The following is a 16,427-nucleotide window of genomic DNA, read 5'->3' as shown; positions in this document are numbered from 1 at the left end:
TCTGAACAGCTCGGAGGAGCAGTTGACAGAGTATTTTCCTTTTGCGCAGAAGTTTAGTCATAAATTCATATACGTTGTCTGTGGTTCTTTTATGTAGGTTCTAGGAAAATACCTATCACATGACACTGTTGGTATGTTCCTAATATGAGTGAGGATCAAAAACAGAACATTCCCATTCACTGCACCTTACAGGAACCTACAAAAAAGAACAATAGAGCAATTAAACATAGAAAGTATTTGTATTTTAAAGAATACATGAAAATGGCATATAAAAAAATAATACTTTATGTTAGAAGTAGAAAAAATAGTCAACAATGTCATAGAATCCGTTGATGTTGGCATTAAGTATGAAGCTGTTTTAAGTGTGGACTTAAGGAGACAAACTACCTTAAAATATTTCCATCCATGATCTGAACACACTGATCTTGCAGGATGGTGAGGGGGGCTGGTGGTGCCCATCTCCAGCAGCCATCAGATGAGAGGCAGGGTTCACCAAGGACAGGTCACCAGTCCATCACAGGGCCCTGAAAGCCAACAACAAATAAAATGTATGAAAGAGAAATGTTAGATTAACAAGGAGAATAAATTCTGTCCAGTTATCTTTAAATCAAATCATGTTTATTAAGCACTTGGTGTTGGTAACACAGCAGTTTTTGTTGTTGAAAATGTAGCTAGCTCCTCATTGAAAAAACAAACAAACTTACATCATGAAGACGATGTGAAGGTTCATCCTCAGAGCTGGTTGGTGATCTGGTGGAGTCAGAGCTTCTTCTGAGACAAAGTCTTTAGTTTCCTAACACCTGATTTCTCTGGCTTCCTCTTTCATCTTCATTTGCTTAGACTGCAAACATATGTTGAAGATAAAATCATTGATGAGCGAGTTAGAACAACAACCTCACAATATCAAAGTTTCTCTGTCTTATTGAGCTTAATTAAAACCAGGTTAGTTTATGAATTAAAGTACAAGTCGCAACAAACAGCCTCCATGCAGTTATAACATGAAGCTGAATGATTGTTATAGTAATAATCATACAAGTCACAATAAAATTGATAAAATAATTATTTATAAAACCAACATAGTTATATATCTTTACTGCACTGATTATAATTAAACAAAGATAATTAATAAGCAAACTTACCACCAGGTAGCAACACTTAGCAGCCTTCATCCCTCTGGGCTCCTTTTGTGACACATTTCATTTCCATCGGTTGTTGTCCCGTTGTGTTGTCGTCTAACTTGGATTAGGACGTCACAATAGTTACTAATTTTGAATTTACCAAAATTAGTAACTATTGTCAAGGCCCTCTCTGCTTTTAAGGCATTATGCGAGTAAAAATGGCGAATTTGAACAGCATCTGTTTTTCCCCTGCGTTCAAGTTTGTTCTTCTCTTCATGGCGTTTTTTGAAAAAAATGAAAGTGTGCAATACCGCCACCATCTGGTCTGGAGTATGAACTGGAACTAATGACGTTGATTATAGATCTTACATCAGTGGTCTCCAACCCCCGGTCCATGGACCAATTGGTACCGGGTCGCGCAAGAAAGTGAAATATTTCTGTTTTATGTATTATTTGAGTCTGGAGGATCTTTTATTTTGAAAATCCTTTAACCAGATTCTCTCGGTTACTTGCGCGCCAACACCGAGCCCACAAACATAAAAAATGAGTAAGAAACAGATCAGATGTCTTTGGAAAGTTTCTTTGCAAAGGGGAAAAGGCCCAGAGAAGAGACAGGAGAATGTATTTATCCCGGACCGGTAGGTGAGTCCCACATTACAACCCCGCTCTGCATAACATGCGGCGACCGGCTGCTAATGAGGCAATGAAGCTTCAAACTGCTTCACCACGTAGAGACCAAGCAGGCTGTGGATATAAGCAACACTTCGGGTGTTATTGTCTCCCATCACTCCCAGATCGGACCGTCTCGTTGCAGAGAAAGAAGCTCAGGGCTCCGTTAGTCAGTACCGTGAGTTAAAATGTTCACGAAAGTAAAATGTTCGTTTTTGTGGCGCATCTGTATCTATTTGAAGGGATATATAAACGTTACCATAGCGACCAGAGTCAGAGCGTTTGGGCTGCGGTCGTGAGTCTTAAGTCTGGTTTAGACGGAAAGATTTAAGAATTGTCGGCCGATTCTCCAAACCTCTGTGACCACCGAGCTGATAAAAGTCCAACAGGTTGGATCGGTTCGTGTGTCCAAGGCAGGAGCAACACGATATTCAGGATTTAGCGGGAACACCAACACCGCACCCCCCCCCCCCGGGCCACATTTTCCAAGTCTTGACCGGTAATAAAAAGGTTGGGGACCACTGTCTTACATCATATCTGAAAATGGATTGGGTACTTTCTTAAACAACATTACATCATGATTATAATTTTTTTTATTCTTTGCAATTTTAACAAAAATAGTAAAAGGTTATTAAGGCACCTAAAAAGACATACTTTTTAGTTGCTTAAAAATATGCCTAAAATTTACATAAAAAGTACTTTATAGTTGCCTAAAAACAGATACTTCTGTATATGTATTAATTAGTTTTATTTTGTAACCAGGTTGCTGCATGATGCAGACTTCTGCCCAGGTCCCTCTTGAAAATGAGATCTGAATCTCAACGGGGTTCACCTGATTAAATAAAGAACATTTTAAAAAGGCATACTTTATTAGCCTAAAATTTACACTGAGGTGTAAGTTAAAACAGACTGAAATGAATATTTAAAGTAGTAATTGAATTTTTTTTAAAAATCTATTTTGAGCATATATTTTAAAATATACACAAAATATATTTTAAATATACTTGAGCAAGTGTATATTTACACTTGGGCAAATATATATTTTGTTCACTTAAAGTATACTTTTATTTAATATACTAAAAGTGTATTTTTGTACAATTATGTTCAAGTGTGTTTAAAGTTCTAATTTCAAGATTGGTACAAGTATACTTTTAGTAAGCTTCAGATATACTTATAGGTCGTAAACTTAATACTTAGTATACTTAAAGTGTACTTTCACAAATGTAAGTATATTTGAAATATACTAAAGTATACCTTTTTTTTCACCTGGAAAAGCTTGAACTTCTATTCAAATTGAATGCAGTTGAATTGAAGGGGAGGACTGACCGTCTGGACTACAGACTGATGCACACACAGCAAATCCAGGAGGCCCAGATTAAATCTGTCAGATTTGACAGAGCAGACAGAGACAGTGAACTGAGCCAAACAGCTGGAAGAAGTGGCCGGGGAGAGGGAAGTCTGGGCCTCCCTTCTGAAGCTGCTGCCCCCGCGACCCAACCCCGGATAAGAGAGAGGAGATGGATGGATGGAAATTTGATTTCAACACTTTTAAAGTGTCTATATGGGTCCACACCAGAAAGTGTTAATTTAACTCTTTTTGGAGAGTTAGTACCTTAACTCTTATAAAGTGTCAGATATCAAATCTGGTGAAGTTAATAATTTAACACTTACTAACACTAATTCAGTGTTAGATCTTAATATTAACTTTCAGAGTATTTTTTTACTCAATAAGTTATTTGTAATTAATATTAAATAGGTATTTTATTGTTTTGAACTTTTAAAAATTCTTTGGAAAATAAACATTTAATAAAGAGGCAATAATTTTCTCAAATGCATTTATTTCAAAATATGCACCATAATTACAAAACATATTACAACATGGAATAATGTGCATATTTCACATGTCACTTTCATTCACATATTGCTTATTAAAAGGTCTGACATATCAGCTGTGCAATACAAACTGCAGTATGATTAATACATTTTTCCTCAATACCATATGCATGAAATTGTTCAAAGTACAAGGTGGATAAAGTAAAACAAGCAGTTCATGTGATATGATAGAGTACATTTTCTTTTAACAGGTGGATTGCCAGATATGTACTGTACATAACAGACCAACCTGATATTCAGATCCATCATTTCTTATCCAGTTTCTGTTTCTGTTGATAAGAGTCAGTTCCTCTCTGACTCCACCAGAGAGATGTCCACTCTCTAACAGACTGTCTCCAGGTTGTTGGGCTGTTTGTGACGTTTGCCAGGAGACACCAACATTCTCCTCTACTGCATCAGACAGTCTTCAGTCTGAGTAGGACAGTTGGTGTCGGTCTCTGGATCATAACGAACAAAAAACATAACAATGAGGAATGGCACGAAGGAATACATTTTAATACAACTCTAACAACAAGAATCAGTTACAGAAATGTAGAGTTTCAGAGATATTAACACTTACATAATCATTTTTGGAGCTTGAATCTTGAAGAATCCATGGAGGGATCAGGAGGGAGAGGTTAGGCTGACGACTGGAGATTCATCCTCAACCAGACTGGATCTAATATACAAAAAGGCAATAAAAGGATTAAAACATGCTGCAAAACGTATGTAAGAAGACACAACAGCGGGAATAATGCTATCAATGTGAAAAAGATCTGTTCAATTTAGCGAAGAATTTGATTGAATGTTCACCGGCTCGATTTTTTCCAACACTTATAAGCCATGTCTGAATTCAGGGTCTCCATCCTTCGAAGGACGGATGTGTAGGCCGATTAAGTCATAGCGTGGCGACAAGGCCTGTCCGAATTCAAAGACTCCTTCAAATGCGTCCTTCTTTTCCCCAGATTTGAAGGATGGGTCCGATGTATCCTTCACCATAGACATAATTTAAGATATCCTTATATTATGTCTATATCCTTCACGGTCCACGATATCCCATAATTCATTGTGGGTTCCAACTGGGCGTTCTGGCAGAGCATCAATGACGGTGAATAGCGACACGTTATTTAGCTATATAACACTTTAAATGTCACAACGTGATTTGGTACAACGTTTTTAGGCGAGAATGTAAGTGTGTAAATCTCAAATATCTGCTCGGTTCATCAATACATCACCTAATTGCAATACTGCTCTGCAGGGCCGTGCAGAGACCACTAAAGGGGCAGGTGCTCAACAACAAAGGGCCCATCTAACCACATTCTAGGACAGAATATTAACAGCCACTCAGCTTTCAGAGTTTAATAAACAATGATAAATTACAAAAATGTGACATATACAATTGAACATCTCCATATAGAGCATAACACTATGCCTATGTAAGATATTTTATTAGTCATTTCTTTCTGCAGGTCTATTTTGTTATAGGAAAGTATTGCAATATTCAAACCTGCAATTTAGCAGGATATGTAAATCAGAGCTGGACCACCAGACATATTTTGTCTTCACAGAATTACACTATTAAAATATAAACAAGGGCTCAATGCAACCTTTTAGTGACTGTAATCTATAAAACAAAGAGCTTCCTGTTTGCTACACTTGCAGTGGAGATGAAGACGGTCCATTCAGGAAAGCAGAGCTGCAGCAAACTTTAACGTGGAACTGCAGAATAAAAAAACAAAAGCAAAAATTGAATTGTTAATGAATGTCACCATGAGAAAAGACTACTGAGTTTAGCTTAAAAAAACTTTTAAAAAAAATTTAAATCACTCATGAAGTTAACTTTCTTTTTTGCAAAACAAACTTATTTGCGCTTGTCAGAAATCTTTTCTTGCTATTCTAAGTTTTTGTTTGTGACTCAAAGTTTTGCTTGTGATTCTCACATGACGTCTTGAACAGGGTCTAAAATCACAACAAAATATTTCTGATGTGTGCAAATAAATGTTTATGTTTGGTAAAAATGAGTTAATAAAAAAAAGCCTTTTAAACAAAACTTTTTTTAAGGAATCATTACAATTCTAAAAGTTTTGATTACAATTTTATTTTACTTAACTGAGTTCGTTTTTTTCTCCATTGAATAATTGGGAAACAAATTTAACTTCATACTCTGTGAACCAGAAACTAAACTTAAAGTCTGGGTTGAGTTTTTCCCTTCATTAATGTCACTTTTATTACATTCATTATATCTATCATGGTAATTCAGGGTGAGTTATTTTTAATTCTAAATGAATATCCTAGTTGGACTATTATTTAAGCCTTCAAGATACATTTACCTAACGCTAGAATAAATGCAATGTACATTATGCAGCAAAAGAAATTAGAAGATCTGACATATATCCATTATGGAGATGATCAGTTTTGGACGGGCGATGTTCCCTTATTGCATAAGCAATACTAAAGAATGACTGAAATCATTAAAGATACAGGGGAGAAGCTTTTTAGTTATCTAGCTCTGATAGCAAAGTCGTTAGCTAGCAGCTAGTTTTGGGAATGAAAATCCCGATCGATGAATCATAATTTGTATTGACACACAGAGCATAAAATCAGCCAAGAAAAGCATTCAGACTTTACTTAATTTATTCACTTTCAGCGCTGAAAGGAGACGCTTTTACCATTACATTCGAGAAGAGTTTCTAAAAAGTCTGTGCAGCGTCTGAGGAGAAGGAGGAGGGTAGCTGATTATATGGACTGAAAACACTCCCTGAAATCACACCATGTCTCTGTGGCCTGGGAAAATGTTTTTTTTTCGTGAGAAATGGACCTTCGCGTCTGACAGAATCAAACATGTAACTCTTTACTATGGGCCTTTTGTCTAACCGCTGTTACACACGCTTGTGACTCTTTCTCGACCTGGTAAAGCGTCTCAACACTAGCTAATAGCACAACAACAGCCTAATGTCTGCATAATAAAAATACTGAATCAATAGATAAGAACAGTTTCTCCTCACCTCACTGTCTCCTCCCCTCAGTAGTTCTTCAGAGAAAGGCAGACGCAGAGGCCTGTCAGTGTCTGTTGTATTTCATTACCTCTCTGCTTAAACCGCGACTCTAAGCTGAAGCAGAAACGATACTTCAACGTTTTCCGTCATCTGACTACTTCACTTTATTCACCAAAAACATTTTTTTAATTCACCAAAAACTGTTCTGTAATCTGGAACGTTCGCTACGTTGAGCTCCGCAGTTAGCCGCTTTATCTCACTGCGCGAGAGGCAATTGCGTCATGCGTCACGGGCAAAAGGTCAAAGGTAACAAGGTGACCGGCTTATTATGTTATACAAAAAAGAAACGAAAAAGCAAATAATTTTAGCACATGTTTTTATGTGTCAGAAGAGGGCTTAGGAAATAATTTTTAAAAAATGACCAAAAAGGCACTTGGGGGCAGTGGCGCAACTACACATTATTCAGGTGGATGCGAAAACATAGATCGGTGCACCCCCCCATTCATCCGAGGTAAGGAACGTCAGGGTGAAGGAGCGACGAGTTCTAGCTTCAGAGATTCAGCAGCTGAGATTGAGTTCAAAATCCGATGTGAGATTCATCTGTGCTGCAGTGAATCCGTCTCTCTTTATAGATTCTCCCTCTTCTTCCTCACATCGTGTCTTCATGAAACTTTCAAAACAAAAACGGAAGATTTGGGATGTATCTTACTAGTGAAAGAATTGCATTTAAATAATAGTCTTTACCACCTGTGTAAACTTTGCTGGTGAATGTATAACACATAATATAATTTTTATAATATGTGTTATATTGTTTCATTTTTAATATAGGCTCTTGTGCCAGATAATCTAAGTCAATGTTAGAGAATAATAAATTTTTTAGATTTACAGAATCTCAGTTAGCCTTCATAGCGGCTGAACCCGTATTACACCAAGCACTGTGGCTAATATTAGCTGGTATCTTGCCGGTGGACATAAATACAGTAAAGTAATATTATAATGACAATATATACAGAATATGTCCATCTAACTTGTGAAATGTTGTCTATGGAGCCTCACATCAATAATCCATAGATCAGAACAACAATAACCCTCAGTGCTGAGGAATCTTCTGCTGCTTTGGTTGAGCAAAGTAGGAGGGACGACCTCTCCAAGATGGCCGCCGTATTTCCTGCGCCGGAGCAGCCAATGCGGGGTCTACTCTTATATTATGTCTATGGCTAGACCTGTCCGAATTCACAGATATTTTTCTTCCGGGTTTAGTTTATTCCCGGCTTTCGAAGGACCCGTCCTACATAGACCAGTCCTTCGAGGATGCAGACCCTGAATTTGGACACAGCTATACTCTGTTAACATTCGACATACTAAGCTAAAAATGCTAACACCGAGCCGTGTGGCAAACATGACGTCTATCATACAGGTTGAGCTCAACTCAAAATAATAGTTATAAACCATCTCAGTAAAAAAATGACTTACCAAGAGCAGTAAATAAGTCAGACATGTGGAAAGTAAATAGTCCTGAAATGACTTGGCTTCTGTCGCTTCGGTGGGAATCTGTGATTCTGGGTGGAGTCAGTGAATTAACTCCTTCAGTGTTAGAGCCGCTGGTGGAGTTCAGAGTTAAGAAGTAAAGAGTTATTGATTCTATTTTAACACCTCTAGATTTGATACGGAAGCACTTTGTTTTAACACTGGATTTTAGCTATTAATAATATACACCCCAGACTTACATATACAGAATGTGACTCTATTAGAGTAAAATTAACTCTGCTTTTGCAGAAAGTGTACTGACACCAAAACATTTAACAGTTTTGAATTTGCTGTGCAGACTGTCCATATCTGACGGTCCATAATTTAACAAAAATAGTATATTATATATAATTTTTATTGACCGCGACAACCCATTGGTAGATTTTATTGACAGACATTGGGCTTATCCAATGAAATCCCTCAGTCCCACTTGACCCGCCCCTCTCCACCAAGGTTATAAATATAAATAGTGTCATTGAGAAAAGTGAGTGGATACGAGACGAGGCGAGTCAGAACAACTATGACAACAAAAGCAAAAAAGCACATAAGCCCATTCAGAAAAATGTGTCAAACTGTTATGTTTACCACACAAACTTTACCCGCTGGAGCAAAAAAAAAAAAAACCAGTGGCTGGCGAAATGTCTGAGTGGCCAGTAAAAAAATTCTCCACCAGTCACTGTGGCTGGTGGAGAAAATGTTTAATTTCCACCCCTGGGGTATACACAAGAAAACTGTCCAGAAACACGTTTTACATAAAAGTAGTTTCCAGCATGTAGAAGAAATTCTTTAGTGAAGCAATAATAAATTAGACAACCCAGAGATGGTCCCTTTTTATTTCATATGACCATGAATATTTCAATTTATTCTTACATGGCAATCTTTGGTAGCATAACTAGTTATAGCTGCTCTTGAATCAATCAATCAATCAATCAATCAATCAATCAATCAATCAATCAATCAATCAATCAATCAATCAATCAATCAATCAATCAATCAATCAATCAATCAATCAATCAATCAATCAAATTTTATTTGTATAGCACATTTCAGCAGCAAAGCATTTCAGAGTGATTTACATAATTAAAATAAAAACAGAATAAACAGTGAGAAAGAGATTTTATAAAAAGATAAAAACATTAAAACCCGCGCCCCTTTTAGAACTTCAGTTAAACGTCGTTTAACTGGGATTCTAACCCTCTGGGACTTTAGTCAAAACCACCGTTTGACAAGGACTCCAACCTCTAGGTTTTTAATTGAACGCAGTCAACTGGGACTCTAAACCCTGTAGAACTTTAGTTAAACGTCGTTTAACTGGGACGTTTTCCAGGGGGCTTTACATCATTAAAACGGAAACAGTGAGAAAGAGAAATTAAAAGAAATTATAAACATAAAAACATCAAAGACATCAAAACCCCCACTCTAACCCTAATTTAGCCATAAGCAACTCTAAACAGGTGGGTTTTAAGTTGAGATTTAAAGGCACTCAGTGTTTCACCTGTTTTACAGTTTTCTGGAAGTTTGTTCCAAATTTGTAGTGCTTAGAAACTGAATCCTGCTTCTCCTCATTTGGTTCTGGTTCTGGGGATGCAGAGCAGAACCAGAACCAGAAGATCTGAGGGGTCTAGACGGTTGGTACAGCAATAACAGATCTTTAAGGTTTTGTGGTGCTAAACCGTTCAGTGATTTATAAACTAACATCAGTATTTTAAAGTCTATTCTCTGAGCTACAGGGAGCCAGTGTAGGGACTTTAAAACTGGTGTTATGTCTCTATCTTCCTGGTTTTAGTGAGAATGACCAAAAAACCAGTGCATAATTTAGCTCTAAAAACAAACCAAAAAAAAAAGTAAAAGAGTTGGACTGCATGCTGGCCTTTCCATTAAGCAGCAGAAAATATAGACTATATATAGAAAATATAGATACATCCTGCAACAAAACATGTGAATAGGAAACTATAGATTTTGCAACATAAATGTCCTGAGTCTTTCACAAAGTAAACATTCACTGATCCATGACTTTGGGTTACCAAAAAAGCCCCACGATTAGTGTTTAAGCAGATAGTTATGTTTAGCCAGAACGGGGGTTAGGGTTAAACAAGAGATTGTTGTGTTCAGAAGTGGTCCACAGAATTAAAATGCCCATGATACAAAAGTAATTCTGCTTCAGCACGTTACCCTGAAGTTCAGGTTGAAGACAGTTGGGTAACATCTATAACAAAATGAAAGACATTAAAAATAGTAAGTAGGTAAAACTTTCAAGACATGTGTCACATCGTGCTGGGAAAAAGAAAAAAAAATCTAAAAGCATCCACAAAGTAAAATAGTTCTGCAGCATAATATATGCTTGATTGACAAAGCTTGAATGCCCTGTTTATGATAAAATGTACAGAATTTTCCCATTTACTGATTATTATACACTGTAATTGTCAGGGGAAAAAAAAGGGATTTAGTGCTTAAAAAATTAATTGGATGTCCAACAACTTTGGAATTACCTTTGTGGAGTTTAGGAGGCCGATTAGTTGTGACCACATTACTTTGACACATAGCTTCAGTCATCCAGGAGAGGGCGCTGCAGCAGTAATCCAGCTGAGAGAGAGATGGATTAATACTGAAAAGGCAGAAATGACAGCTACACAGAAAACATACAGCATAACACATGTAGACATGGGCTGTTTATGAATATAAAAGTACAAGCTAAAAACAGACAGGTAATAGCACACATGTATGGTATTTCAATTATATTGTGTGATCAAGAAACTGTGGTAACTTGTGGAGGACATAAAAAGTATGTCTTCTTTAAGGTATTGCTGACCTGCGTCTCAAGTAGACGCAGCCTTCGGTCGTGGTCTCGGATTTCTGCCATCTGCTTCAGAACACCGTCCACCCTACACAAACATGCATAAATATAAATTTGCTATATCAATTTTGATGGTGTAAACAGTCATGAAAGTATATTATTTTACACTTCTACTCTGCACATACTAAACATGATGTTAGACTAAATTTTTGCTCTGTACTCAGAAAAAGTTAAGCAAGAAAACCTTCAGGACAAACATTATGGCGATTAGGGTAGGTGATTAAAATCTTACTGTCAGATTTCTTATTCAGTAGTCAATACTTTTATTTCAATGGTAGTCAAAAAAGCTGGAAATTTCTGTTGTTTTTTTTTACACAAAAAGCTCTGCGATATGTCAATGACATAAAAACAATGCCATACTTGATGGAGTTTGGCTACATCGAGGCTCACTGCAGTAAAAAAGACATATGGAGGATCAGATAGCAGGTAAAGCAGCACAGCTACAAACACTCACCTGGATTAGCATGACGGTCAGAAAGCTAAACAAATAACCCGCAAAATTATTTAAGTCTTGGAGCTGCGATGTAAGACGCTGGTTCTGCTCTCGCTGTTGAACCGCTGCTACGCTACAGGTAGTAATATTTCACAGACGGAGCGCCGCTTCTGCTCCACCTGGTAGTGACTCTCACACCGAACCTCTGTTTAAAGCTGCAGCATCTAACTTAAAAAAATTAATTTTACATACGTATTAAAACTTTTGCTGTCCTAACATGAGACAGATAATCTCTGAAAAAATAATCGATCTCCTCCCTGCTCTGCATAATTACTCCACTCAGTCAGAAACAGCCAATCAGAACTAGCAGTAATCAGTTAGCCGCCATGCTAACAGGAAGTTTTCATTCAGTAACTCTGGATTGTTTATGTGATGTGATGAAAGTGATGATCAGCTCTTACAGGTTTATATTTTAATCCAAGCGACAACTTACTTAACAGAAGTCCGCTGAAGTCGTGATGTGTCGCTCTCTCTCTGCTGCTTATTCTGAGCAGACAAGAGGTTCTCTTTTTGCACAGCCTCCCATGTATTCAGATGGCTTGCCTTCCTGCCTTGCAGCTCCACAGCTAAGTATGAAATAAATCAGTAAGTACAGCTAAACAGTGGTAAGAAGAGAGGCGGACATGTTGAATCATAAGTACGGTGTGAAATGATACAGCTTTTCTTATAGGGCCTTAAAAAAAGGTGTCATACTTTTAAACACCATCCAGCTGTGTGCAATTTAATCTGAGTACGGCTGCAGATGTTCTGTTTCTGACCTCAGACATGTCAGTGACAAAGTTATGGGAAAATTTAAAGGGATCCACGATTAGTTATAAAAATAGACCTTATTTGGGAAATATTTATTTTCGATGGTATTTAGTTTTATAAATTTTAATAAAATATTTTCACAAGAATGTCGCCATGTTGTTCACGCTGCAATTCATTCTGGATAAATATGTGTAATGGTCCAACTGCCTGGCTCCTCCAGTCAAAACAGAGATGAGTAAAGTTATGAAGCTTTTTTAATTTGAACTGGAGCGCATTGAAATAAATCGGGACATAGAAATAACAAGAGGTGATGATGAGGAGGAGGACCAAACAGAGGAAGAGGACAGTAGCAGCTGGTGTATTGCTGCTTCTGAGGACTTACTTCATTCAGCTTTGTAAATGAAAAACTGAATGACACGTACCTCTGGTCGGACTGTGTGATCTGGTAAGTACTTCTATAGCTCTGTGTCTGGTTGTTGCCGTACCAACACTTCGTTTAGTGTTGGTAGTGGTTTCACATTCAGTACCGGTCCTCTGCCTCCATTAGCATACTTAGTAATAGCTCCATTGGCGCTGCTTGTCTTTGACATTTCTCCCAGGGTCTGTAGTGCTGTGTCCGGTTCGGTGTGGTGGTAACAGCAACCACCATTTGGGTCCGGTCGGATCGGTGATATCAGTACAGCAGTAGATCTCCTGTTAGCATCTCAAAGAGCATCCAGCTTTTCCTGTCTCGGCAGGAGCATGGCATTTATTTTTAGATTGTTAAGGTAACAATCACCTGTTGGAGCCTTTGTTAGTTCTGTTGATATAAATGACTCAAAGTGTTGTGGAGAAATGTCCAGGGTCCAGATTAGATCCTTCGGAAGTTGTGTTCCACTCCGGCTCTCCTTTCTTTCATGTTAGAAATTATCCAGATTCACCTACATTTTTATTTTGATTTATTTTTTAATTACAGCCAATAGTGACACAGTGTGGCTTTATCTAAAATCACACCAGTCAAATCCAATATGATAACCACTGGGGTAAAGTTAGCCCTCCTGTGTTTACCCTGTAGACTCCAGTACAGAATGGACCAAAACGCATCATCAACCCATCAGTGAAAAAATGGCGACTTCCATGGGTGAAAAATATATCAAAAGATGTACATTTTTTAAAAGTAATTATGTATTTTGGCATATCACAAACAGCCATTTTTAGGTAATAGGAAAATTGCAACATATTTGGTCCAACATGTTCAACTAGTCCTGGATCCTTTTAAAACAATATTCCAAGCTTTGAATATTTCACAGCACTCTGTTCAATACATCATCTGAACTTGGAAAGAGCATAGACCAACTGCAGACCTACCAAGATGTAGATGTCAACCTAAACTGCCTGGCTGAGCAAGGAGAACATTAATCAAAGAATCAGCTATTAGAGGATTATGATAATTCTGGAGGAGCTGAAGATAGGTGGGAGAATCAGCTCACATGATAACTATTGTGCATTCCACAAACCTGACAAGAAGAAAGGCCTTGTTAACGGAAACTTATAGGGAGTAACGTTTGTGTCTGGTTAACCGACACCAGAATTTAACTTTTGTTCACATGCAAAGTATGATAACCCGTCTTTTACCTGGTAAATACAAGGAGATGAAGATATCTCACCTGCAATACATGCCAATGCAGGAGCCTGATATTCAACACAAGTCTAACTTTTAGGAACTTCTCTTTATACAGTTAGATATTAGTCCATTTTCAGACATGTCCGCGTTTTACCCATTTCTACTTTCCCATGTCTCACCAAAGTGCTGACTCTTGGCAGAAGGAATCTGGCGGATGTGTCTCTTGATAAGAATGTGAAGATGGGAGAAGATGATGAATGGTGGTGCCAGACATGGTCTGTAGTGGTACTCCACAATGAGGTTGTAACGCTGAAATTTCCAGTAGATGTCACTGTGCCCCTGAACTTTGGAAAAGGTGTAGCTGCAGATAGAACATCAAAACATGGAGAAAAATAGATCCTACACTTGTAGAACAATGAACAGATGTTTGGGTACCTGAACATGGCAATGAGAAGGTTGACCAGCACTATGTTGGTAAACAGCAGATAGATAACAAGGAGGATTACGACCAGCCAGTTTGCATAGGTACTCGGGCAGGGTTCTGCTCCTGCCTCAATTTCTGAATGGTTATAAGTGCAGTTCCGTTCTTCCAGTTTGTCGGCTTGAATGAAGAACATCAGAGGAATGTTAGAAAATGGCTGTCATTTAGTGACATCTAGTTCTTCAAGTTGCTCTTTCTAGTTAATCTTTGTGTGACATAGGAATCTCAAAAATATAACGACAATCAAAGAGAAGCTAACACATCAGGTTAGCTTCAACCTGGACAACAGAGTAAACAAGCATTTTTGCAATCTAAAATAACTTTTGGGAGAATATGTCAAAATTCATGTAAAGAATTTATGCAAGTTAAAGTCAAGCCAAAAAACATTTAAGAACATTGTCAGGTGATTGTTTGAAATTCTCATTCTTAAACTAAAGGTTGAATTATTTGTAGGGATACAATGCTACTGTTTTACAAATGTTACCTTTCTCATTTAAAATGTCAACATTGTAACTGCACCATTTTGTTGGATAGGAGCTAATATTCATATACTTGACACATCTTTCATTTTTAGTTTGACAGAAGTAATTTAGAAAAAGGCATTTCATTGTAAGATAGAATGACAGAAAATACAATATGATCACATAATAAATATCATAATTATATAAAAATACTTACTATCCATTTCATGAATAGGAATTTGTCCAAATATGTGCATATATGGCCTGTAGAACACTCTGCGGAAAATCCACTTAGACCGGGGGTCATATGAAAAGAGGAGTGCCTGATGGGCGACGCCATAGGCCATCAGCCAAACACCCAGGAAGAAAAGGAAAAAGAAAACATCTTTCACCTGTGAAAAACAAAAATAGATGATTGAGGAAGATTGCTGGAGTTACAGTAAGGGATTTCATCAGGAGGTAATTCATGCGTGTAAATAAGGCCCAGATTATGCACTCCAAAAAAAACAAAAAAATAATTTTTAAAAAGTATTTTTGGTTTAGATTCTGGTGTAAATATCTTGGTACTATTGAAGTAAGACAAAACTAACTTGCAAGTAACTTTTTAGCACAATATACAAACTTGTTTTGAGTCAGTAAATCCTTAATCCTGATGAAACACTACTAGTTAAAAGTTAAATAATCTACCAGTGGAAGATATTTTTTACATATTATAATTATTAGAATTGAGTCCTTATCAAACTTGAGCAACTAAATAGATTGAAATTGATATACTTGAATTTATAGCAAAGTTCACTAAGCTGTAAGGTTCCTGGACCCAGTTGCAATGAAATAAACTCCAGAACCAGGCTGGACAGTGTGAGACGCCTTGTGTGGAGCTGTGCAGGTATCGTAGACAAACATTCACCCTTTGGTCTCATCTGTCCAAAAGACATTTTGTGGGTTTAGTTTTTTTTTTAACGTGTGACACAGCCTTTCACATTGGCCATATTTGTTCTGTGTTTTTATGTATTATCAACATGCAGTATGCTTATTGAGAACTCTAAAGTCAGACTGCTTTTGATCTTTTTCTAAATACAATCATGATTTAAATTAGGTGTTTTGTGAGCAGTTCCATTACCATTTTTCCAAGAATGATGATTTTGGGTCCAAGTTGCTTGTGGATGGCAAAGATATGGATCAGACGAAGTGTAAAGACCATGTAGTCTATGGCCATAACAGCTCGTCCAACATTGAATGACCAAGGAAACATTCTACAAAAAAAAGTTATTGTTCTTATTTTCCTCAAGGCAATAAAGTTATATTACAGTCCAACACAAAAACAAAGCTCCAAAAACAAAGCATGTTCAGGAACAAATCTAGTTCAAGACCACTAGGTAAAAAAAAGTTACGTGGGGAGAAGGAACCCTTTATTGTCGTGATTTGAGTTCTGTGTGTTCACTTTAGGTTTTCCGTGTTTATTTAGATTGGTTGATTACCCTCTATGTATTTAAGCCGGTGGGCTTAAATACATAGAGTCAGTTCAAGTCATTTGTTTTTGTCAGTTAGTCGTCACAGCCGTACTGAGAAGTCCTGTGTCGACTTCAGCTCTCGTGTGTCAGTC

The 16,427-nt window shown here is 37.3% G+C and overlaps 1 protein-coding gene across 3 annotated transcripts in view; it reads right to left on the bottom strand.

The window, feature by feature from the left end:
- Positions 1-8,997: 8,997 nt before the first annotated feature.
- The window catches only part of trpm4a (transient receptor potential cation channel, subfamily M, member 4a), a 90,161-nt gene continuing 82,731 nt past the window's right edge, over positions 8,998-16,427 (bottom strand). For all 3 annotated transcript variants that reach the window (XM_081609655.1, XM_008414995.3, XM_008414996.3), the window contains 8 exons: positions 15,945-16,077; positions 15,042-15,216; positions 14,318-14,483; positions 14,062-14,243; positions 11,963-12,095; positions 10,992-11,064; positions 10,672-10,765; positions 8,998-10,388 (listed from right to left, as the gene is read on the bottom strand). In XM_081609655.1, coding sequence (XP_081465781.1) covers positions 10,363-10,388; positions 10,672-10,765; positions 10,992-11,064; positions 11,963-12,095; positions 14,062-14,243; positions 14,318-14,483; positions 15,042-15,216; positions 15,945-16,077 — 982 coding nt within the window. In that variant the 3' untranslated portion in view covers positions 8,998-10,362. The remainder of the gene's footprint in view (positions 10,389-10,671; positions 10,766-10,991; positions 11,065-11,962; positions 12,096-14,061; positions 14,244-14,317; positions 14,484-15,041; positions 15,217-15,944; positions 16,078-16,427) is intronic.

This window comes from Poecilia reticulata, chromosome 8, assembly GCF_904066995.2.
Source record: "Poecilia reticulata chromosome 8, P_reticulata-male-v2, whole genome shotgun sequence".
Classification (NCBI taxonomy): domain Eukaryota; kingdom Metazoa; phylum Chordata; class Actinopteri; order Cyprinodontiformes; family Poeciliidae; genus Poecilia; species Poecilia reticulata.
The sequence above is the reverse complement of the archived record's forward strand: the minus strand, read 5'-3'. Positions and strand labels throughout refer to the sequence as shown.